This window comes from Corvus cornix, chromosome 3, assembly GCF_000738735.6.
Source record: "Corvus cornix cornix isolate S_Up_H32 chromosome 3, ASM73873v5, whole genome shotgun sequence".
Taxonomy (NCBI): Eukaryota; Metazoa; Chordata; class Aves; order Passeriformes; family Corvidae; genus Corvus; species Corvus cornix.
Genome location: NC_047056.1, coordinates 79,206,011 through 79,229,008, shown reverse-complemented (window position 1 = coordinate 79,229,008; position 22,998 = coordinate 79,206,011). Strand labels below are relative to the sequence as shown.

The window sequence follows — 22,998 nt, the reverse complement described above, 5'->3', positions numbered from 1 at the left end:
TCTGACAACAAACTTATATGTTCTTTAACCCATTCTTTCAATTATTTTTAGTCTATCCTTGATCACTTCTTCCCCTTTCTGACCTTGATGTGGAGAAAAGCAGAGAAAGTGCAAAAGAATCAGAACTGTCCTCCCCCACAAGTATGTACTTCCTCATGAGGTGAAGTGGAGGGGCAGGCACTGATCTCCTCTCTCTGGTGACCAGTTACAAGGACCTGAGGGAGTGGCCTGAAGTTGTGTCAGGGGAGGTTTAAGCTGGATATTAGGGAAAGATTATTCTCTCAGAGGGTGGTTTGGCATTGAAACAAGACCCTCAGGGAAGTGGTCACAGCACCAAGCCTGACAGAGTTCTAGAAACATTTGGAGAATGTTTTCAAGCACATGGTGTGACTCTTGGGGATGGTCCTGTGCCAGGCCAGGAGCTGACCTTTGATGATTCTTGTGGGTCCCTTCCAAATCAGGATATTCTATGAGTCTATGATTCTGTGTAGCTTCTGATGTTTGACTAGCTTTGATGGCATCTGCTGGCAGACACAGGATATGCCACCGCAAAGTAGAGAGGAGCCAGCAGACAGACACAGACTGTCAACAGGAATATTTGCACCCCCATGACAGAAACCAAAGTAAGACAGAACTGAAAGGATAGGTCCTGGTGAAAATTGTGATGTCTTGTGAGGAAATTATCTCCACCCAGCACCCAAACTCATTTCTGTGCTGCTGACAACAAGATTTTAACTGCTCTACATGCAAATAGAGAGGAACACTTCAAACAGCAGAACACTACCCAGACTCAGAAATCTGAGGAGAGGCTCCAGGCGGAAGCCCAGTTGAAAGGCAGAAAACACACCTGTGTGGTGCTAGAATAGCCTGGGTCTCGATATGGCTGCACAATGTATCCATCAGCTTCTTCAGACATGAGAACCATGGGCTCTAGTTGTGCAGGACTGGCAGAAAACCCCTTGTTTGGCACCAGCAGTGGTCGACTCTGCTGGGATCGGAGACCTGTGCTTCCTGCTGGTGTTGCCACCATCCTGAGCACCAGCAGGACGTGTGGCTGCAGGGCATTGTCCAGGCAGGCATAAACACCCACACACGTGGTACCTGTGTCAGGATTAACTCAGTGTAGCACTCGCATTCCCTCTCTGCTTCTTGAATCACCTCCCTTTACCCTTCTACTTGGAATTAGTGGCTAACACCAAAACTGGAGTGAGATACTGAACCCCCTGGACAGCCTGAAGTGAGGAGCTGAGGGAGATGGTGGAAGGACCACAGGCAGCCCTGCCAGTCACTGCTTGTCTCTCTCCACTTGGGTGCAAGGGTACAAGGAAGGCAGGGAAGCTTAAAACTGTGGTATCGCTAAGGGCTGTAAACTAGCAAGCAAATAAACTTACAATCTATTGTTAATTATCACTGTTAATAATTTAATTACTTTTACACTAAGTTCTTAATTTTTGAGGCTTGATCTGTGCTTATTTTTCAGCACTTGGAGAACTGCTATGAATCCTGGTTTCTAAGAGAACTTTGTTCTTGAGAGATGTGGCAGATAAAAGAGGGATGCAACTTGCCTCATCAGGAGAAGTGTATGCGAGATCCTTATGGAAAAGGTAGTAGGAATATGTCTGTCAGAGCAAAGAGTAAAGAAAAGTAACACCAACAGAGCTGAGTGATACCTCTTTCCTGGGATTAGTGTTCAGTGACAGGCACACTTGAAATTTGAATCCCAAAAGGTATGCCACTCTTGTTGCAATAGTTTCCCTGAAAATTTCACCTAGGGAATTCAGCGGCATTTCTGATCCCATAGTCCCCAACCCGTAGCAGCCATCGCAAACATGCAAATTGTTTAAACAGTCAGGATTAAATGAAAATTCATTTTGTGCTAACAGCTAAGGACTGAGCAGCCATAAAGGCCAATGCCAAACATAATTATAAACAGTGTTTGGGATTCAGGAGATATTTGAGTACTATATTTTAGAAGCTCAGGACCTGTACACAAAAAGTACAGACACTCAGCCACCTAACACCACAAGTCCTTGCTTCCAGCTCCTAAGGTGAGCTCAGGAGTTCTCTGATCCCTCTCTAAACTTTTCTTCCAAGACAGGAACCATACTGGAAAAGTCCCAAGTGTTCTCTGTTGAACCAGATCTGGGATTTGTGCTATGTGGCATAAACTGACACAGTGTCCTGTGTGTGCCAACAGGTCACCAGTATGAATGTCCAAGTAGCTGGAATGTCCTCTGGTACTGTCTGATAGTAGCCAGGGAGAAGGGAATTGTTAGGTGGAAAATCATGAATATCCATTCATCTCTGCATCCCAAATCCTTGCAGGGCAATTGCTGAGGATGGTACACGTGGAAGCCTGAGGCTTCGGGACAAAGGCTGACCTTTATTGTGGTTGTTTAGCACCAGGCACCATAACCAGTCACACCTCAGGGTGCAAGTGGGGAATCCCACTGGAGGGCAAGAAGTCATGGCTTGGCAATAATCTCACTGAAAATCAGAAGTGACTGGGCAGAAACCATTTTAAATAAAAAAAACTTCCCCAAATGTAATGAATTTTAAAGGAACAAAAATTCAGTTTTGTGGAGATAGGGAAAAAGAAGAGGCTCTTACATGTTAGAATAAATAAGAAAACGAGGAATTGTTGGGGTTTTGTTATTGTTTTAGAGTGGCTTTTTGAAATTTTTTTCTTCTGTTTTTCCAGCCATTTCCTCTTTGTTCATTCTATATTGCCCTCATTAAATGGCAGTGGTGGGACAAAGCAGAAACTGTGTGAGAAGAGAAAACAGTGAAAATGTGACTTTTTAAATTGTGATTTCAGAACTGAGCCATGATAACTATTTGAAGAGCTGCTCTTATTCTATATGTTTGTTGTTTTGGATTTTTTAATTAAAAAAAACCTTCAAAATATATTTCTGACTTCCAAACAAACCTGCTGTTTATTTGACAGGCTGAACTGTCTTCATTGTTATCGTCAGTCTGTGTTTTTGTAATTGCGTAGAATCAAATACTTACTGAATCCACACCATAGGAAAGGCAGAAAGTGCTGTTACTTAAGTAACAATGTACTCTCAACAAGGCATATTTTGCAATCTCTGCATGTCAAATTTCCAAAACACCCAGCTGTTCCAAAGCCCTGCATGGAAATAGTTAACAAAGCTGTCTCCCTCCATGGCAGCTCACATTTTAGTTCTCTTGAGCAAGCAAACCCCAAGAGAAAATTCTGCCTTAAAAAATCATGATGAAGATGAAAAAGTCAGCCCTTGCAGTTGTTTGAAGCTTGAGCTTTAAAGCCAATTATAATTCAAATTATAAATGCAGTCTATTTCTGTCTCACATTTTAAAGAACTGTGAAACGCCAGATGGCTTTTCTGTCGCTGTGCCCTGCCATATAAAATATATTTTTATGGTTTCTGATTTCACTACAAATAGGGCATGAGAATGATAAGCTCTTAATGTAAAAATAATTTTCCGTGTGAACTTGCCGTGTCTGGAGGCTGTTTCTCAGCAGGCTCGGAGATGCCCTGCTTTTCCACCACTGGATGGCATTCAAGGGCCATAAATACTCACACCGGGAACTGCAGCAAAGGAAAATTAAAACACAAAGCGTCCAAAGCCTTTGGATTGTTGGTAATGCTTCTGTAATATATTCATGCTTTCAAAGTTCCAAGGAAACAAATCTGGAAAGATAAAAAAACAGTTTCTGAGGAGAGAGGAGCTTTCCTCTGAGACGAAACTGAATATGCATGTAGGATGTGGAACAGGAGATCTGAAAGCAGCATTCCAATTAGGAGAATCCAAGTCATATGTCGGCATCTCAGTCTACATCGACATTAATACAGGTTGGCAGGAAACAATTTGATGCGTCTTGTGTTTTTCCTACCCAATATGGACCCAACAGGGAGAGAAAAAGTGAGATGTATTAATTTGACCTTGGGTCTACACAGACACAACGCCCTGGTTGTGCAACACCCGCACACACAAAAAGCTCTTTAAAGCATTTCTGCCTTTGTATTCCTTCCTTAAAGCTCAGCCCCGTCCTACCGCCAGGCAGCATCATTAAATCCACCGCGTCTCACAGCTGAGCGGCTGAGAGGAGGCTGGGCTGGAGACCCCCTGGGGCCCCTTCCCACCTGAGCCGCCCTGCACTTCCACCGCCTCATTAAGAATAAAGACAGATTGACATCTCTTATAGATAAGAAGAGCCCGGCACAGCGGTAGCAGTATTTGTGGGGGTGTAGCCGTAAGGGTCTGGGAGTGCGAGTAGGGTCGGGTTTGCAGAGAGACAGCTGCTTTTACACACCAGCTGGCATGCCCGGGAATGAGAGGTGAGCTCTGGAGCAGACGAGTATCTCTGCAGGTCTGAAAGAACACAGCACGCTTCAGGCAGGCAGTATTTGCTGAGTTTCACCAGTTAACACCTTCAAAGGAAAACACAGTTTGCACCTCTGTGGTACAAAGAAAAAATTGGAAGAGGAGAGATGGCAGAGCCATGGCCTCTGCTGTGTAAAGACAGAGTACAAGCAACAAAAAAGCTCATCGGGAAAAGCTGTGATATTCTGGGCAACCAGTGTCGCTGCCAAGTCTGTAGTTTTTGCTGTGAAGTCTAGCTATGAATTTTAGTTTCCTCTTCAATTTTTTAAATCTGCCTTGGGAAACCAGTGTTGCTGCCTCTTGCTGAGAATGTGGCTGGTGGTGGTGGTGTTCTGGCCTCACTCACCCAAAGGTGCTTGCGTTTCTCAGGCTGTGCTGCCTGGACTGCTGGTCACGGTGTTTGTGGTGATGTGCTCAGGACTCTTTGCTCTGCTGCAGTTTAGTTCCATTTGGAGTATGATGGCAACAGGATACGTTTCCTTCTGGTGAGGATTTAGGTCAGGGGACAGGTGCCTGCAGGTAAAAAGGGGGGAGGTCTGAGAATACCCAAGTTAAAATGTGATCTTCTCCAGCTATTATACAGGGCAACTTCACAGCAAAGAGAAATTGATGGGGCTTAATCTTCCTATTGTAGTGAATGTCTGTAGTATTCAAGTATCACATAAAAAAAAAATAGAGTATTTAATAAATATCTAACATAAACATATATTACATGTTATATATTTGTATATTATATGGTTTATATACATATATTCATGTCCCTAGAGATGTGTCCTTTGTTTAGAGAAGATCCCCAGCTGCATGTGGGGTACACTCCTCAGAACAGCCTGGCGGACTCTTAGCACCCAGCTACAGACAGCTTTTAGGGGTGCTTGGTTGCTGGTTTTCTGGAGAGGCTCATGTTGCTCTCTGGATCTATGATATATGATAACATGTAGCTTATGAGGCCTAAAAAGAAAATAGTGGAGTTACAACAGCGCTGCCTGTACAGCCTTGTTCTCCCAGCCTGGGCACTGTTGTTCAAACCAAGGCTTGAGGGCAGGGAGAGGCTCTCAAGGAGCAATCTTCTGGTCTTTTTTCATAGCAGTCTGCTCAGAGGACTCTTATCAGATACAGACCTTGTCCCTCTTCCTGTAAGGTCTATTTTATGTTACCTGAAGAGGTCCAAGTGGGTGGAGTGGTTATCAGTCTTAAAACTGCTATGTACCATGCACAAGATTTTCTGCCCAGCCCATTGAAACAAGGTTTTAAAATAAGAAAAGCAGAACAACTTTTTTTCTTCCTGTGGAAGAAAACAGAAACAATGTTTTTGATGCTTAGTAGTACAGTGTAATAGAAAACAGAAGAAATAGGAAACATCAAGGGCAGAGTTTTAACTCTAAGTATCAAAACACTGATTGTGAATTGGGTTTTAGAAACTACAAAGCACAGTTCAAATACATAATCATTTCTCAACAGAGATTATGTATACAACAAAGGCATTGTGTTCTATCCAACACATTCCTCATGTAAGAATCCCAGCATTATCTTTGTCCCATAGCCATTCTCTAATCAAGCAGCTAAAAAGGAAAAAACTTCCTAATCACCCACACTATGGCTCACAGCCACATGGACACCCAGAATCACATCGGACGCTGAGATATGTTGTTCTGTGGTCATCACCTTGTGCCTGTAGAGCCCTTACACCCAGATCAACAGCCAGGAACTCAATTCCTCCTTGAGATGATCCGCAACAAAACTGCTGGATGGATCCAGAGCATAATCACGAGACTCATTAATATTGTCACCAGCTTTCTCTTCCCAGGCACTTCAGAGAAATCTATTGCATCCATGGCACCAACAAAAAGCCACTGGGCTGATGCTGCCTAAAGATGGGGAAACTTAAGAACACAGAAAGGCAAGTTGTTATAGTAAATAGCGTCATGCTGTCTCCATGTTTATTATTCTGAAAACTCTGCTGGTTTTCAGTCTCCCCACTGCTAGATAACACATCTAGAGCAAAATTATGTTTTCTCTTCTGCTTGGGACAGAAAATATTCAGTAATGTTAAGAAACTAGAAGAGATCCTTATTAGGAATATTGTTTCACTATGAAACCCAGTATCATTGCCCCAGCAATGGTTAATGCCTCATGCCCAAGGAAATGAAAAAAAAATAATAAAACCTATCACAAACAAGTATTTGATCTGACCAAAAAGCAATAAAAAAACCATTCCTTCTAATGCCTACAGGGCCAACTTACTTCTTGAGCAATGGATTTGTTTATGCTTCCCATTATCTTTGCATTTATGGCTGCAAATGTTACTAATGGCCATGCAATTACCCATCTCTTTTAAACATTAGCTTAGAGCTCTTTCAGACTTCTACCTCCAGCTCTTGTGCTTGGAGGCCCCATCAACTGGAGCTGTTTCCCCTGGGCTCTCAGGCAACTGTGCACCCTTATGTCTTCCAATAACACGCAGCTCAGTGTTTTGCCTTTTTATTTATTTGGTGACTTTTCAGAATTGCTTTGCTGTTGTATCCTCCTCTGGGAGTATATTTGCATGAAAGGAACATTACGAACTGCTTAGTACAAAGACATAAAAGAAGTAAAATAACAAACACGTGTAAAAACATAGTTATTCCAAATCAAGCTAACTCAAAAACCTGCAGGGGAAAGAAAAATCTTTCTCCCCTCATGCCTTCATGTGGCCTTACCTTACTTAAATTAAGAAGCATACACTTGTGTTAAGGAGTGAGAACAAGGAATAACATTCTCCATCCCTGTCTGCTGAGGATAACACCTGATGGGCCTTTGCACTCACTAGAGTATCACTATGAAGAAGATGGGCAGACAATGATGAAGGGGAATAAAGTGGAAAGAAAAAAACCCACACAGGGAAATAGAGTGTGTTGGCTTTTCCTCTTTGAACACTGATTCCTGTAGCTGTGACCACATGGTAGAAGTTACCATGTTCATACAGGCTAGCAGTGACTTACTATCGTCATTTCTGAAAGTAGGAGAAACAAGGATAGAAGCTGTGACTGGAGTAGTGGTTTTATTTCTGGACTGACTCTTTTCCAGGCTGTTTCCATGCAGAGGTGTAGGAAGTCCAAACCTTGCTGTCTCTGAGCCAAACTATAGCTAGGCTTGATCCAAAAGAAAACACCCTAACAAAGTTTTCAAGAAGTGGAAACTGACTGCTGTAAGGAGGCCTGACTCCAAACCCAGCAGCTGGGTAAAGGCAGTCCTAGCAACCACCAGGAGATTGCTCAATCTCTGTCAAGCAGCAGCTTGAGACAGCTTGAACTGGATACTAAGAGTTGGGGTGTTTTACTATTATAATACTGCAAAAAACAGAGACATGCCAAAATAATGCTTAAAGAGATTTTTTAAAGATGCTTAAGTTGCCACAAGGTTGGAAAAAAGGTTTCTTTTACAAAGTAAAAGCTAGCTAAAGGATAGGAAACAAAGGGTAAGGCTAACTTGGACCTTTTATTTTCAAGAATCAGTTTTACTCAACATATTAATCAGAAAACTAGAGCAGGAAATCCTCTGTGACATTTCCAAATTCATAGATTGTACGAAACTCTTTCAGACAGCTAACGTTTATGCTGATGTAAAGAACCCCAGAAAGACCAAACAAACCAAAATGGTCTAACAGGTGTCAGATAAACTTCAGAGTATATAAATATAAATTAATGCTTTTAGGGAAAAATAAGCCAAACCACAGATGATGCTGAATGCAGAACTGGAAGCAGCATGTAAGAAAAAAGATCTTAAGAGTCATTATTTACAAATCCCGGGTCTTACAAGTCTCTAAGTTAATGTTTAAAAGAGATGGGTAATTGCATGACCATTAGTAACATTTGCATCAATAAGAGCTAAACCAGTATCCTGAAAAAGGGTACCAGAAGAAGACAGAGGGCATCATTTTGCTGCTACACGTAACTTCAGTATAACCACACTGGAGCACAGGTCGGGGTCTGCTCTCTGCATCTCAGGAAGGGTGAAGTAGAGTTAAAGCAGGTATGGAAAAAACAACCAAAATGATCAAGCGGCTGCCTCCAAGGAAAACCCTAAAAATGCTGGGGTCTTTGTAACAGAGAGGACAATGCTGAGAACAGGAACAGTTGAGTATTACAAAATAATTAAGGCAGTATCTAGGAAATCAGCTTAAAATAGAGTAAGTACTTTTCATACTTCTTCAACTTATTGTGACAGGAAGTTATGAAGGCACATAATATCAGCAGGTTCAAACCAGAGTGGACATATTAATACAAAGTAAGTGCATGGATAGATACAAAAAGAACAAAGCAGAGGTGTAACCCCTAGCACCCCCAGTAAACCAGTGTGGATACTGGCACACGAGGGAGTGATTCTGTGTTACTGTGAGAGCGGCACAAGGGAAACCAACTGCAAGAAATGGCCAGACTCTTTTGCTCCCATAAACAGCATCTCATACTGTCAGAGTCAGAAACTGAGTGCTTGGGCTAGAAGGATGATTGACTTGACCTGAAAGATGTTTCTTATGCTTTTAGACCATCAAAATTATGGAGAAAGATTGTTTTAAAAGCAAATTATCAAATCAATAAACCCCAAGTTCTCAAGACATTACACTGAGCTGAAGTCTTCTCCCAAAGCAAGTTTCCTGGCTTTTTGTTTGCTTCAACCAAAAGAATAGTGGTTTCTCTCATACCTCCACATCCAGAACGGTTTGGCAGAGCAGTAACTGCTAGATTTGCTGCTTACAAGTGTGCAGATAATGAGATGGCATCTTACTCCAACCTGACAGCAGGCCAAGTGCTGGGTTAACATATGTCAGAGACATGGGAAACTGCAGAGCAACAGGGAAACCCCTTGAATGGCAAAATCCTCCAGACACCTGCTCTAACAGACACCTGATTAACTGTTAGTTTTATTTCATCACCAAGTGAGTTTACAAGTTTCCTGGCATCATCTTCAAATCAATCTTTTTTCATGGCAATCTTCATTGATGCCCTTCCCTCCACTGCAAGAGACTCCTGCTATATATGAATATATCTAAGTGAATTTCAAGTTAGTAAGGAGCTTTTGCCCAGCTGAAAAAGGGAGACACATAGGCCTTGCTTTTCCAAAACAAGCCCTGGGATAATGTCTTTCCCCCTCACCATTATTAAAATACACCTTTTAGGTAGGGTGACAGGGAGAGAAAAGGACTGCTCACTTGGAGCTTCTCAGGCTTGCTCGAGTAAGAGATCTGGACTGAAATGTCAATTCATTAAAATCCTCACAGCTTGAAAGCTTTATCTTTCTGCCAAGAAGACACCCTTCTGCTCTCACCAGCTGTGGACTGGAAATCACAGTACCTTGAATCATTGGAAGGTTTTTCAGCCTGGCACCTGGAATTAGGGAGGCCCTCACACTGTCTGTCTGTCCACACAGGTGTCTGATAGCTGCTCCTCAGCAACTGTTTAACCCTCTGGTCAGTTTTGAGCATTTTTGGATGATGGGTAATGACCTCAGCCCTTGGAAGGTCTTAGCAGATCTGTGAAAATGAACACTTACTAATGGCAGAATACAAAAATTGGGATTTGGCTAAAAAGAAGTTGGTAGCACCCCTAAGAAAACATGCTGGATGGACAAACAGAAGCCCTGGCTCTGGATAATGGCTCTGCAGCAGCTTGGGAGGGCACCTGACAGGACCACCAGGCAGGAGAGAGAGGGGTTTGCTGAGCAAAATGGATCTTCAATGAGACGTGGCACAGATAGTCAGGAAATCAAGCCTCACTTCACAAAATGAAGTTGTTATTAGGACTATGGTGATATAAGTTTATATATGTCGTGGTTTGACACTGGCAAAGCGCCAGGCACCCATGAGAAAATCATCTACTTATTTTCCTCTGCTATACCTGAGCAGAGGAGGGGGAATTGAAAACTTCATTTTCATGAATTGAGATAAGGGTTATTGAAAAAAAAAAAACCACTTTAAGGCAAAACAGGTTCAAGACTTAAACAGTATAAAGATTTATTATTAGCAGAATTAAAAGTAAAAAGGCTAATGAGAACCAAAGCAAACCTTCAGAACACCTTTCTTTCCCAGTCCCTCCCTCTTTCTACCAACCACACAAGGAAACAAAACATGGGGTTTTGGTCAGTATTTCACTTCTTAAAAGTCTTTCTTCAGTTTGTTTAAGGAAAAGAGTTTCTTCTGCTGTGCCGTGGGATCCTTCCCACAGGAGATAGCTCTCTGTGAACCTTCCTAGTGTGGTTTTAACTTCCACAAGCAGCAGTCCCGCCCGAACCTGCTGCAGCGTGAGTCCCTCCCACAGGCCAAGCAGTCCTCCCAGAACTCCCTAGCAGGGCTCACTTTAGTTCATGGGGTTTAGTCTTTCAAGGATGAGCTGTTCTAGTTTGGAAGCGAAGGCTCTCTTCCTCTAGCTCTAAAAGCAAGGTTCATCTCTCTCTGTCTGAGTTCCTCACTAGATTACAGCTTTTCAGTATCCATGCGCTCCAGCGTGAGTACTCTTCCTCATGGGCTGCACACGGATCTCTGCACCCCCCTGTGCTCCTCATGAATTACAGGGAAACAGTTTGTTGTATTATAGTCCTCACCACGGCTTGCAGGAGAATCTCAGCTCCGGCGCTTGGAGCAGTTCTTCCCTCTCCTTTTCTTTCACTGACCTCGGTGCCACCATGTTGGTTCTCCTCACGTGTCCTCACTTTTCCTTTTCTCTGACTTGGAAGAAAGTTGGTGTCTGTAAGTTGCAGTTGAGAGGTTGATCTCATCTGGGCTCCACATCTGGGAATTGCTCACCATATCTCTCTCTGCTGGCCACATGGTCCTTGCCAGCACCGCACGGCCAGCCCCGGCCTCAGAAAGGCCCCAGCCGCACAGTCCCGGCCTCAGCAGGGCTCTGGCTGCACAGGCCCCGGCAGCCCCCACCAGGATGGGTCCTGACAGCCACCTCATCACCCCTCAGGAGAAGAAGGAGAGCTTCCCGCAGTTTTTCCTTCCTTAAATATGTCATCACAGGGGCATTACCAGCTCCTCTCATTGGGCTGGTAACCTGCCCAGCGTCAGAGCCTCAGCGATTGGGTCTGTGCCAGACAGAGACGTTTTGAGCAGCTTTTCTCCTGCCCCCACCAAAAACCAGTCTGTGTTAAACCAATACAATATAGGTCACTGTGACAGCAAAAACACATCATTTTTATCTTCAGCCTGCTTGGTCTTCAGCATCTTTAATCCACAGTATCAGTCTGACTGATTCATTGTTACTTTTAAACCACACTGATAAAGGCTTCATTTTATCTCCATGCATAAATACACTGTTCCTAAAATATAGAACATGTACATTGGCTATCTGTGTAAACAAGGGATTAGTTTTTCTTCTGATTTTATGACATTGTCTGTCCATGCCCTCTTGAATATATATGACCAATCAAGCCTCTACTTCAGCCATTTTATAATACAAGGAAACTGTATCGTCGTTTTTCCTGTTTTTTACTGTAAATATGGTATTTAATCCCTACAAATATAAACCTAGATAGACTTCCAGTATATATTCCTATTCATATCCCATTTATTCTCTATTATGGTCAATTGTATTAGCTTCCTAAAAACATGTAGCATTGTTTTTCCTAGTCCTGACTGTAAGTGGGCCCACTGACCTACCATTACCATTCTTCCAACTATGGCCTGGGTTTTTGCACTTACTTTCAAATATAAACAAACACATTCTGACCTCATTGTGACAGCTACAATGACCAAAAAAAATGTATTTGGATAATACATGCTAAAGATGTAAAGGTTGGCTGCTGAATCTGGTGGACTCCAGGACCCAGGGATCTCTCCAGGCTGACTGGTGCAGCCCAGCTGTGGGCACATAAGAACTCTCCACCCCAGTCTGTTGGACACAGCTCCTGTCCTTGTGTGCAGGTTTGTCCAGCAGCAAAGCTAAGCATCTGTCCAAGAGAAGTGCACAGAGAACAACCGTGCACATGGAGATTACCCAACAGACCACTGCCTTCAGCCACACATAAACACCAACAACCCTCACCCTCTTCCTCTCCACATGACAAGGATTTAAATCCTCTATGAGAACATGTCCTCGCTTTCTAGATTCACAAGTGCAGTTACATTCACAGATCCTTGAATATCAGCCCAGCTTGTAAAGCCCTCTAATACCCATGCCTGGCTCCCTTACCCAGTAAGTGGGTCTCCTCCTACTCTCCAGACAGTCCAGCTTGAAGTTTTCTAGCAAGAAAATGTGTGGACCACACATTTGTGTCATAAACCTCTCCACATTCAAGGATTCCTTGAATATTAGCACAGCTTCTCTGTCCACCCATGCCCAGACCCTGTGCCGCCTTATCCAGCATGACCTCAGACCTTGAGTTCTTCCAGATTCAGACTTCTTCCTGCTCATAAATTAGTCCAGCTTAAAATTTGTCATACAATTACACATACCTGTGCATACAGGATTAAATTAACTGTGGGAAAAATAAGCACATTTTGGTATTTACAGGTGCTAATATTTAGAGCTCTCCCACATAAATATACATCCTGGTCCCTCCAGTTGCTGACAACTTGACCTATCCACTGTCCCTCCAACTGGGACAACCCTTGTGTCTAGCAGAAAATAATTTCATCCCAGATTATGACTGTTCCCTTTTAGAATGATAGAATCATTTCAGATAGAAAAGATCTTTAAGATCATCTAATCTAACCATTAACCCAGCCCTGCCAAGTCCACTACTTAATCACGTCCCTAAGTGTCACATTTAGGCATCTTTTAAATACCTCCAGGGCTGGTGACTCCACCACTCTCTGGGCAGCCTGTTCCAACCCTTTAACCACTTAACAACCCTTTCTGTGAAGAAATGTTTCCTAGTATTCAATCTAAACCTCCCCTGCTGCAACTTAAGGCCACTACCTCATGTCCTATCACCTGTTTCTTGGGAGAAGAGACAGACCCCCACCTGGCTACAACCTCCATTTAGGTAGTTGTAGAGATTGATAAGGTCTGCCCTGACCTTATCATGCTGGTCTCTGGCATATTAATCTCTCTAGTTGTTGTCACCAAGATCTATGGGTTCCATCTGCAGTTGCTAGCACTCAGGCCTTGCAGCACTCACACATGGGATACAAAGTTTTGCCCACTCCCCAAACACCCATGGCACCGAGAGCAGCCTCATTCCCCCTTCCCATCGCTTAGGAAGCCCAGGATGCCCCCCCGCCGCGGTGCCCGAGGGCCAGCCCTAATGGCCCATCAACCAGTGGCTGAAGAAGTCTGGTTTCTGTCTTCTTGTTTCCTTTACCACCTGCTGATAAGTTTGTTTATCTGCGTGCTTACCCTATCCCTTGTTATGTGATGCTATTTCTAAACTGAAAAGTTAGAGCCAGGTAACTTAAAGAGGCAGATGCTGCCCCATTCCACACAGCCTCACAATACACACTTTGCAAGCTCTTGGTGCCTGAGGTCGCCTGAGGGGGAGGGGGGATCCATGAGTTGAGGAGCTCACAACTAAAAGGCTTGGTACAAGCAAGAGGGGAAAAGCTGCTGAAAAAACGCCAGGCATCCTAGCAGGACACAGGGCTAGAGCATGTTTGGTTTTGGTTTTTTTTTTTAAAGCATGGATTTCACTCTAATTGGTACTTCTATGGTTTTACAATGCGAAATATGGAAGTTGATTCAGAAGTTACAAACAAAAGTTTATTTTGCTGCTATTGTGGGCAGCACAAGCATAGTACTCCATACTGCCGGAGGAGATCACTTGAGTAAGATGTCATTCAAGAAGGTTGGCAACACAAAAAGGCACCTCACTCCTGCAAGCAAACTTCAGGAAATGTGTTTCCCCGCTCTCCCTTTCAGTCCTGTCAAAGTTAAGAAAAAATTCAGTACCATTCCCATTCTCGAAGGTAATCATGCTGCAGCTTCAAATCACTCCTCTCTCATTGCCCAGGAATCCCAGGTAGGACCTGTCTTTCCTGCAAAAGTAGCCACATCAATCACGTTTAATAAAACTGTACAGCAGCTTCGAATTGTGAGTCAGCTACAGCAGCTGCTTGACATGTATTCCCATAATGTTTTGAGTGATGATCCAGAATGAGAAATTAGACTTCTCATCCTGAAAACCTGTGCTGCTGGTGTTACTAAACTAATCCTAAAAGACCACCCTAGTGAACTTTCTCTCCTCTGACCAAAAGTAACATGGAAACAAATGAGACTTAGATAAAACACTAAGGGAAAAGCTTTCCAGAAAATTGAAATTTTCCAGCGTAGTAAGAACAGTGAAGCAACGAAATCAGTCTCCTTGGCAGATTCGGTTTTTTTCAAGACCAAGTCAGGCAAAACATCTCCCAGGAACCGCACGGAGAAGTTAGGACATAGGAGGGAGTTAAGGCATGGAGATCAGGCTAGTAAGGTTTACTGAACATACACTGAATACTGGCTTCTCTAAGAACCTCATCTCCTCCACATATGAAAAGTCTTTTCTTCCCCACAAAGCCTCATGATTGTATTCTTAGGAAACAACACTGAATTTGCACTCCAAGAGGCAGAAGGGTGGGTGATAATTAGAAGCCGAAGAAGAGTTAAACGACCATTAGAAGCCGATCTTCAGCTCCTCAAGTGCCCCATCACAACTTAGCTCTGGGGACCCGACTCAACTACTTCAGTCATTTGGCATCGGCACAGGTATCAGCCATGGCCATGTCCCAGCCACGTTCACAGCTTCACTCCTGTAAGTCTTCCCTATCCCCATTGGAATCCCTTGCTGCTATCCTCACAGCTTCTACTGCAGGAAAATCCCCCACAAATACATCTGAGGCTTTTTGAGTCAGCACATTTAAACCCTTGTAGCCAGTGACCGTAGCAAGGATGAAGTTATCACCCCAAAAATTAGGATGAAGAGCAAGGGAATGCATTCACTTCAGTTCCCATGGGCAGGCTTCAGACCTGCAAGCACTTCCCCCAGAGACCCCAATGCAACCCACTACAACTGAACAAGTTTTTGATACTAATGTCAGGTGTTATAAGTACGTGTTCTGTGGTCCTCTTCTCACCTAACACATTCCCGACTTTCCATTTGTATACATTGGTCTAGCACAAGGCATTTGGGAATTACTAAAGCCCTATGCCTTCCTGAAGACAAACAAAAGGTAAGCAGCTTAAACAGCTAATACTGTTGTATGACTTCTCTATTCCACCATTGCTACATGAAAATGTACAAAAATTCTTTATAATGTTTGATTTTGCATCATTTGCCTATCTACATGGGAGGAGATTAAATTCAGAGAAAAATAAAAGATGGCACAGAAAGACAGAGTACTGTGCATAGATGATACACTGCTATACTTTCTGCCCATAAGGTAAAATAAAAATGGAAGAGAAGCAGGAGAAACAATATGTTGCATCTTAAAAAATCTGATCACTAAGAGAATAAGGGGAAAATAATTCTTGTTCTGTTCAGCTTCCCATCCCTCCCTTCCTTCTTCCCTCTCTCTCCCATAAAAAAAACCTAGAAATTTTAATTGCATCAGAATCTTTATTTGTCTGTTAAGCTAATAAATCACCATTTTTCCTCAATAAACACTGATGATTTAACTGACAGTTTATTTTAAAAATAGATCGAGTGTTTGGTCATGCAAGTGCTGTATTTTATCCGTAATGGAAATAATTAAACTTACTTAAATGCATGAAGAAGCAAAGAGGAAATAAAATAGCCATCTATCTTATCCAAAGGTCTACCCAGTGTCTTTACCAGAAAACATAAGGTTTTACGCTGTGGCGCTATAAAAGCAGAAAAACAAATGTTCCATTCACCGTTGTCCTTGATCATTAACAAAGGGACAGGCTTTAGGATTTATGATAGTAGCAGGTACTGCAGTGACAATCTGTATGGTTCTCTATCTTCACATTGTCCTTAAGGGTAATCTTAAAAAAAGAAAGCACACACATATAACAAATAATTAGGATTAGCTGCACAGTAAAAACAGCATTGTCAAGTAAAATATGTCTGAAAACTTTTTCTTAACCACAAAGTACACAGGACCTTTGGGGTACCTGTACTAGAATGACCTCAACACCAACCTATGAAGCTGCATCATCGCTCTTTTTGGAGCTGTAAAGTGAAGGTTTTCAGTAGTGACATGCATAGTGACATAATTTGCTGTTCTTTAATTTGGACACTTCTTAAAGTGTCTAATTTTCCAAAAGTGTCAAGCAACCAATCTATGGAAAATCAGAAAGTGTCCTTAAAATACATCACACGGGAATTACAAAAACAAAGGCCACAAACACAATGAGTCACCTTTATACTTAACCTCAACCAAATTCTAGCTGCTGCCTATGGGCAAGTATAGCACTGTCAATGTAGAATAAGATCTATGTTCTCCTCAGGTGAAGAGTCAGGATGGGTTCAGCATAGTTTAAAGGCAGGTATCTGGCTTTCATCACAGCCAATGGAGCCCCAGTGCTCTCTTCAGCTGCACCCACTGAGCTGTCAATTGCCATTCCAGGGGTCATTGGGGATCTCACCAAGCCTCCAGCTGTCACTCTAGAAGCTCTTTCATGGGTTCTGTGTCTGCCAGCCACAGGCATACGACTTCAGTACCCTGAGGTATTTCAAATGCACCAAATCTGTGAGTGGGTAACTCAGCTGAACCTCTAGTTGACACATTTAATAAGCCTGATTCAGGTCACCTTAGGATAGACACCTTAGCTTGTTTCAACTAGTTCAACATTTATAACGTAACACCTGAGGTTTCTTTACTTGGAGCAGAATCATTCCCAAAACAACCAGATTTAGAAGAATCTCTCTTTAAAAGAAACTTCCAGATGAATGTTAAGTTCTCACAGTACTTGCACACTTTTATAGTTCCCTCTTGGTTATACTATTAAAAGTAAAACACAATCCCAATTAATCTAACAAGCACAGATGGTTTTGGTCCCTCATTCCCATATATGTAATTGATAGTATTGACCAGACACCTTCCCAGAGAACTCCTGTCTGTGCAGGAAAGAAACAAGGCAATTTACTTATTAAAATCAAATACACACTGCACAGCACTTAAGGGGAGGGTGCACATCCAGGAGACTGAAAATACTGGGCCAAGTCAACCACCAGAGCTGCAAGTATCATGAGACAAAGTAGTATCATAGAATTCAGTGGCACTGCACCAATTTCCTCATCCCAGCTGAATATCAGACTTGCTACTCATTGATGCTTTAATTTCCTCTTTAGAAAAAAGAAAGAACCAAAGCACAAAGGAAATAAATGCCAAGGATACTTCCCTCAAATTGTTCTCCAGTGTTCTCCAGCAAAACCGTATTCTTTATTATTCACTGCTTCAGCTTAATATTGCATCCTTAATGAAGCTTAAGCAGATCTCATTCTCACCCTCACCTTGGTAAAAGCCTTCGCTACACAGCATGTTGCTTCTGATGTAATGTCTTTTGGAACAAGCATGGTCTTCTTAGACCTCACTGGAGTGGGATAGGCACGGGAGAAACAGCACCCAGTGCACTGGTAAATGGGTGCTCCTGGCTTGGAAAAGAATCTGTTCTCCCCTAGTTTGCACTCTGGACAACCTGCCATAAAAATATAAGGAAGAGAATTTTACTTGGTTTCCAGCTGTATTTTCATTTTCAAAAAGAAAGGGAAAGTACAGGCCATAAGAGGAAGCAAAAGTCACACTCTGCTGCTTGATGTCTGCACAACAGAAAAGCACAGCCACCAAAGCTCTCCTCTTTAGGTTTTTTCAACTGCAACATGCACCAGCTGTAAAACTAGGCTGTGGCTTTCCATATAAACCACAAGCACTACTGTATCTCTTCTGGTTTTCTTTTCAGTTTTGTTGTTAATTCTGAAGGTTTGTTTCTATGTCTACAGCATTAGCTATCCCTAGAAAACTTCCTACTAGCTGTACATAGTTAAAAGCACCAACAGGATTTGTAGTGATTCTTAAACATTGCCTATTTTCAGGTAAGATGTTATTGAGAGTTTTTTAAATGTTTGATGATACCAAGATTTTTCTAGATCACATTTTTCTATATTTTATTTGAGGCTAAACAAAAACCCCTGCGACCTCCAAAATACCCTTAAAATCTAACATGCTTCTTTTATAGAATGCTACACCACCAGCATCCCATATTCGGGGCTCTACAGAGGAAAAACCTTCCGCACGTTATGAAGAGAAGGTGTGGTTCTGCTGTTCCTAATGTTACATTGTCATAGATATTGCAGTAGTAGAAGAAACCAAATGTTTCTATTCGATAGTGTTTCAAGGATTAAGGTTACCCACAACAACTTGAGGGCATGGTCATCTGGGACATCCTTGGCTTGGAGAAATTACGTTTAGGGAAGAAATAGGAAGCATGCTCATAGTGAAATTATCTTGATTTATTACACCCTCCTTGTCAATAAATGCAACTGAATGATAAAATTTATGACCACATTTATAAAACATGGAAATTTAATTAATAGTCTTTATAATAGTTCTATTTCTGAATGCTGAAAGCAGCTTACCCTGCATGAGAAACTCTTCATCTGGGAAAGTATGAAGAAGATGTAGAAATACAGAAAAAATGGTCAATGTGACAGCTGCATACTTCCCATAGCAATCCATGATCTGTCTGGAAACACAAATACACATATTTTTGAAGGCTGAGGCCAAAGCCAGGATGAAAAGAACATGGCCCCTGCCTCACAGCAGTTACTAAAGTGGAAAGAAACAAAGTTTATGAGCAAGACTCATATGCAATGCTTTCCAGTGCAATGAACAAAGGCAATGGAAAAACAAGCATCTTCGTAATTATGAGAGAAAAAGAAACAGAGGAAAGAGAATGATCTGAAAGCCAGCTAAGCAGAATGGCTAAGAGGTTGATATGGTGGCAGTTACCAGGTGGTAAGGCTGGGTGCTGGGTACAAGTAACTTCACCTCCTCCCTCCCACCTGTCCAGTGAGTCAGTTCACCCGGGCAGAAAACAGAGGATAAAGGAATTAAAAGTGGCCAATAATGATCAGGAAGAAAAAACAATGGCAACAATTTTGGAAGCACTGGAAATAAGCACTCAGAAGAGGTATCCAAAAGCCAGTTCAATGTATGTATGCAGGTATGCATACAGGCTCTATGCAGCCTGTGGTTATCCGTCTCTGCTTGCACTTTTACTGAAAGCTTCGGAAGCATTGAACATGGCTGTCAGGTTCCTGAGAAGCAGGTGCCAGCCTTCTGTGACCTGTTCCTTCAACAAGAGTAAGCTGTGTCTGCAGGAGAAAGGTGGTCCTTCACACTATTTAGATCCACAACCTCTTGTGGTCCTGCCAAACATTTTGGGAACTGAACTGAGCTCACAGCATCTATGGAGCCACACTGAGTGGATTGGCTGGATCCCTCCCTCCAGAAAATAAAGCGCTCTTTAAAAGATTGTCTTCTGTATATCCTCTTTGCAATCCCTCAGAGGGGGTGTGACTGCTGGCAGACTTTCCTGCACTGAAACAGACTTTTCCAAATGATCTGTTTCTACATCATCCCAAGCCTTTTGGTAGCCTAAATGCTCCAGTGGCTGCAATAAAAGAAGCCAGCCACAGGAATAACACCCAACCCTAGACAGATTGTTTCATGTTTTTTGCTGAAGGCACTGTGGCATCCTTCATCCTAATTCTTCCAAGAAGACATAATGCTATAATTTGGTACACTGCAAGGTCTCAAGGGAATCCCAGAGGGAAGTTTTTTACATTACATTAACCAAAAGGCAAATTGAAATTGCAGTTTTGCACTTCCTCTATTGAGTCAGATTGTCAGGCTCATACCAAAACCACCAAAGAGGCCTGCCAACAAACCGCAGATGTGATCTTCTCTTCTTTTCCAAGGCAACAGCTGTTTTGTCTGATGGTCTTACTTAAATTTTCTGACTGTGGCCATGCTGTTAATCCAGTTAATGTTCTCACCACTCATCTCACCATCAACTCCAAGGAAGCTTCTACTTTGTTCTATTAAATATTATCTTTCTTAAGCTACTGGAACAATATATAATGCCTGAATTTCAGGAGTTCTTTGGAAAGATAGTAATTTTAAATCTTTCCCGTGAAGTAAAATCTCACCTCATTATTTACAATATCTTGTCTTTTTGTGTTAAGGACTCCAAGAGATGTGCTAATACCATAGGTTGTGTAATGTTTGATATTTGACAGCAATTGCCACCATTGAGCAGGAGAAAAACACAAAGTTACTAATTAAGAAGTTTGGGACCCAATCAGAAATCAAAAATTATCAACGTTTAGCTGCAATCTATTTCTAGACCCTCATTTTCTCTTACTTACAAAGTTAGCTTAACCCTAAGCACTGATGTTTTAGTTCCAAAGCAACTTTTAAATTAATGTTCAAAGCAAAAACTTCGACAGAATGGAAGGAGAAGAAAACTTTTTGAAAGAAGGAAAAGAGAACGTCAAAACATATGCAATTGTCCCTCTGTAACAGTAATGAAAAAATAAAAATATATTACCTTCCTTGTTCGACAAGAACAAATCAGAGAAACTGCAGGACGATGTTTGAAGATGAGCTGTCCTTGATGCTTGGATGTAAGTTCCCAAAACTGATGTATGAAAAAGTTGCATCTTTCTTTTATACCAGTAAAAGCTAGATCATATTCCTCACCCACATCTAAGCCGTTGGATCAACTGTACATTTCCTCTAATGACTGAACATCACTTTATGTAATTACCAGCCCACCATGCTGATCTTATCTTCAACCTGACTTTCATAAGGATTATTTTTTTGTCTTATATAATGAAAGAAAGGTCAGATTGAGAGCACAAAGTCAGTGATGTATGAGTTTCCTGGGGAACTCAAACACTGAACATCCATTTTTTTGCTGCAGTTTTCAGTGAACAGAAGCTCATTTTCAAAAAAGAACAAAATACTAATGTTTTCTAACACTTCTTTTTAAACTGGGGAATATTATTGTGTAAGTTTAACACAACCTGGACTTCTAGTGTGGATGGAGGAAGACACGGAGGCTGCTTCTGACAGAAAAGCTCCCCAAAACTTCTACTGTGTCCAGCAGAGGCACTCCCTGAAACCTCTGGCGATGGACATACTGTCTGCCCAATTAGACAAGTGGGTAACCCCTCTGTGATGACATAGCAGAGAAAGGAAAAACCGCGGGAAGTTTCCTTTTTTTTCTCCCGAGGGGTGGTGAGGCGGCTGCCGGGGCCCATCCTGGCAGGGGCTGCCGGGGGGCGCGCAGCCGGAGCCCTCCCGGGGCCGGGGCCGCCCGTGCGGCGCTGGCGGGGACCACGTGGCCAGCGACAAAAACACAGCGTCAAACCCCGACAATTATTTTAAAAACCGTCATAAAACACTACTATAGAAACGGCGTTGTTTTAGCAGAGAATACAAAGTAAAGAACAACAGTGACACATGCAAACATTTAGAAGAGATGTTAGTTCGTGAATCCTCAACTTGAATTTAATGCCCAGAAAATGAATGCATGGATAAGCATAGAAATATAGAAGAATCACCTTTATAAAGTTAAGATTTCTGGGAGGATCTTATCTTGTTTTTAGAATAAAACTAATGCAATGGAGGTGCTTCTGAAAACTGCATCAGAGCGCAGCTTTCAAGGCATAGAGACTTCTAAGTCCTCAGTTTCAAGTGACAGAGTCTCTGTTGATGCTGGCTAAATAAGACGGGTCTTACTCTGCCTTCTGGCACTGAGGCCAAGCAGTCCAGCAGGGCTTCCCTTCCTCTTCTCAAAGGGGAGGACAACATTCATTCCCACCCTCTTGGGAACAGCCCCTGGAAATGCAGACAGCCTTGGGTTGGTGCTCAAGACCCTGCTCTGTTTCCAAGTGTGGGAGACTTGAGAGAGGTTCACTTCAGATGTCAGAAGTTAACTGCCCAAACCCTAGTCACTCACTCTGGATTGCCCTTACCAAGAGTGGAGAGAAACAGCCCTAAACATCTATTTCAGTACAAGATTATGCCACTTTTACCGTGTGCCTATTTTTCATCATTGAGAGCCCAGGGTAGCTACCTTAGACTGCTCACTGTCCTACCCAGAGAGATTTACAAATGTTTTATAGCTTCAAAAAATTCCAAAACATCCAAAGGCTTAAAATTACCTTTTAAGCACCTCCTTTGTGTCACACATTGAAGATGGGATACTGAAAGAGACCCCCTGCAGCTTCTCATGTTCCTATGAAAATGAGGCTTTTATTTGCAAAACAATCGGTCTCTTACAAAATGTTTATTGTATAGTTGGATTTGGTGAATTGCACCTCTGTAGATTTCTGCTGTTTTCTTCTCCTTCGCCCTGACTCTCTTTTTAATAACAGCAACACCCCCAGACTCCATTTGCTATTTCAGACACATTTATCGCAAACCTTTATCACCTCTGCCTTCACTAACAACCTCATCTGCTTCAAGGTGTCAGACACCTTTTTCTCTTCCATTTGTTCAACTCATCACTGTAACAAAGTTAAACTCAAGACAATTGTCCCCAGCCTACACTTGGCTTGAAAATGGCTTTTGTTTTGCAATTGAAGACAGATTTCTGCACCTGTAAGCTTGTCTGGCTTTTTTCAACAATGTGCGCTGGTCTAATAAAAGATAAATTAAAAAAAAAAAGGTCTCTCTCCCTACAATTTTTGCTTCATTTAATA

At 42.3% G+C, this 22,998-nt stretch overlaps 1 protein-coding gene and 1 long non-coding RNA gene across 2 annotated transcripts; both read right to left on the bottom strand.

Moving 5' to 3' along the window:
- Nucleotides 1-2,975: 2,975 nt before the first annotated feature.
- LOC120411607 lies at nucleotides 2,976-7,751 on the bottom strand. The gene is made up of 3 exons (XR_005604044.1): nucleotides 5,526-7,751; nucleotides 4,718-4,884; nucleotides 2,976-3,677 (listed from the first exon to the last, which is right to left on the bottom strand). It is a non-coding gene; the product is annotated as an uncharacterized LOC120411607 (long non-coding RNA).
- An 8,108-nt stretch (nucleotides 7,752-15,859) lies between these two features.
- CGA (glycoprotein hormones, alpha polypeptide) lies at nucleotides 15,860-20,942 on the bottom strand. Its single transcript, XM_010404527.3, has 4 exons — nucleotides 20,838-20,942; nucleotides 18,862-18,968; nucleotides 17,740-17,924; nucleotides 15,860-16,268 (listed from the first exon to the last, which is right to left on the bottom strand). The coding sequence occupies exons 2-4, from the start codon at nucleotides 18,959-18,961 to the stop codon at nucleotides 16,191-16,193; spliced, it is 363 nt and encodes a 120-aa protein (XP_010402829.1). The 5' UTR covers nucleotides 18,962-18,968; nucleotides 20,838-20,942; the 3' UTR covers nucleotides 15,860-16,190.
- Between the last annotated feature and the right edge of the window lie 2,056 nt (nucleotides 20,943-22,998).

Bases quoted from the DNA above. Each gene is read 5' to 3' on its own strand.
- CGA (XM_010404527.3), bottom strand. From the start codon at position 18,961: ATGGATTGCTATGGGAAGTATGCAGCTGTCACATTGACCATTTTTTCT. The intron at 17,925-18,861 runs GTAAGCTGCTTT...TTTTTATGGCAG, and splicing joins TGAAGAGTTTCTCATGCAGG to GTTGTCCAGAGTGCAAACTA. The intron at 16,269-17,739 runs GTGAGGGTGAGA...TCTTTTTTTAAG, and splicing joins TAGCGAAGGCTTTTACCAAG to ATTACCCTTAAGGACAATGT.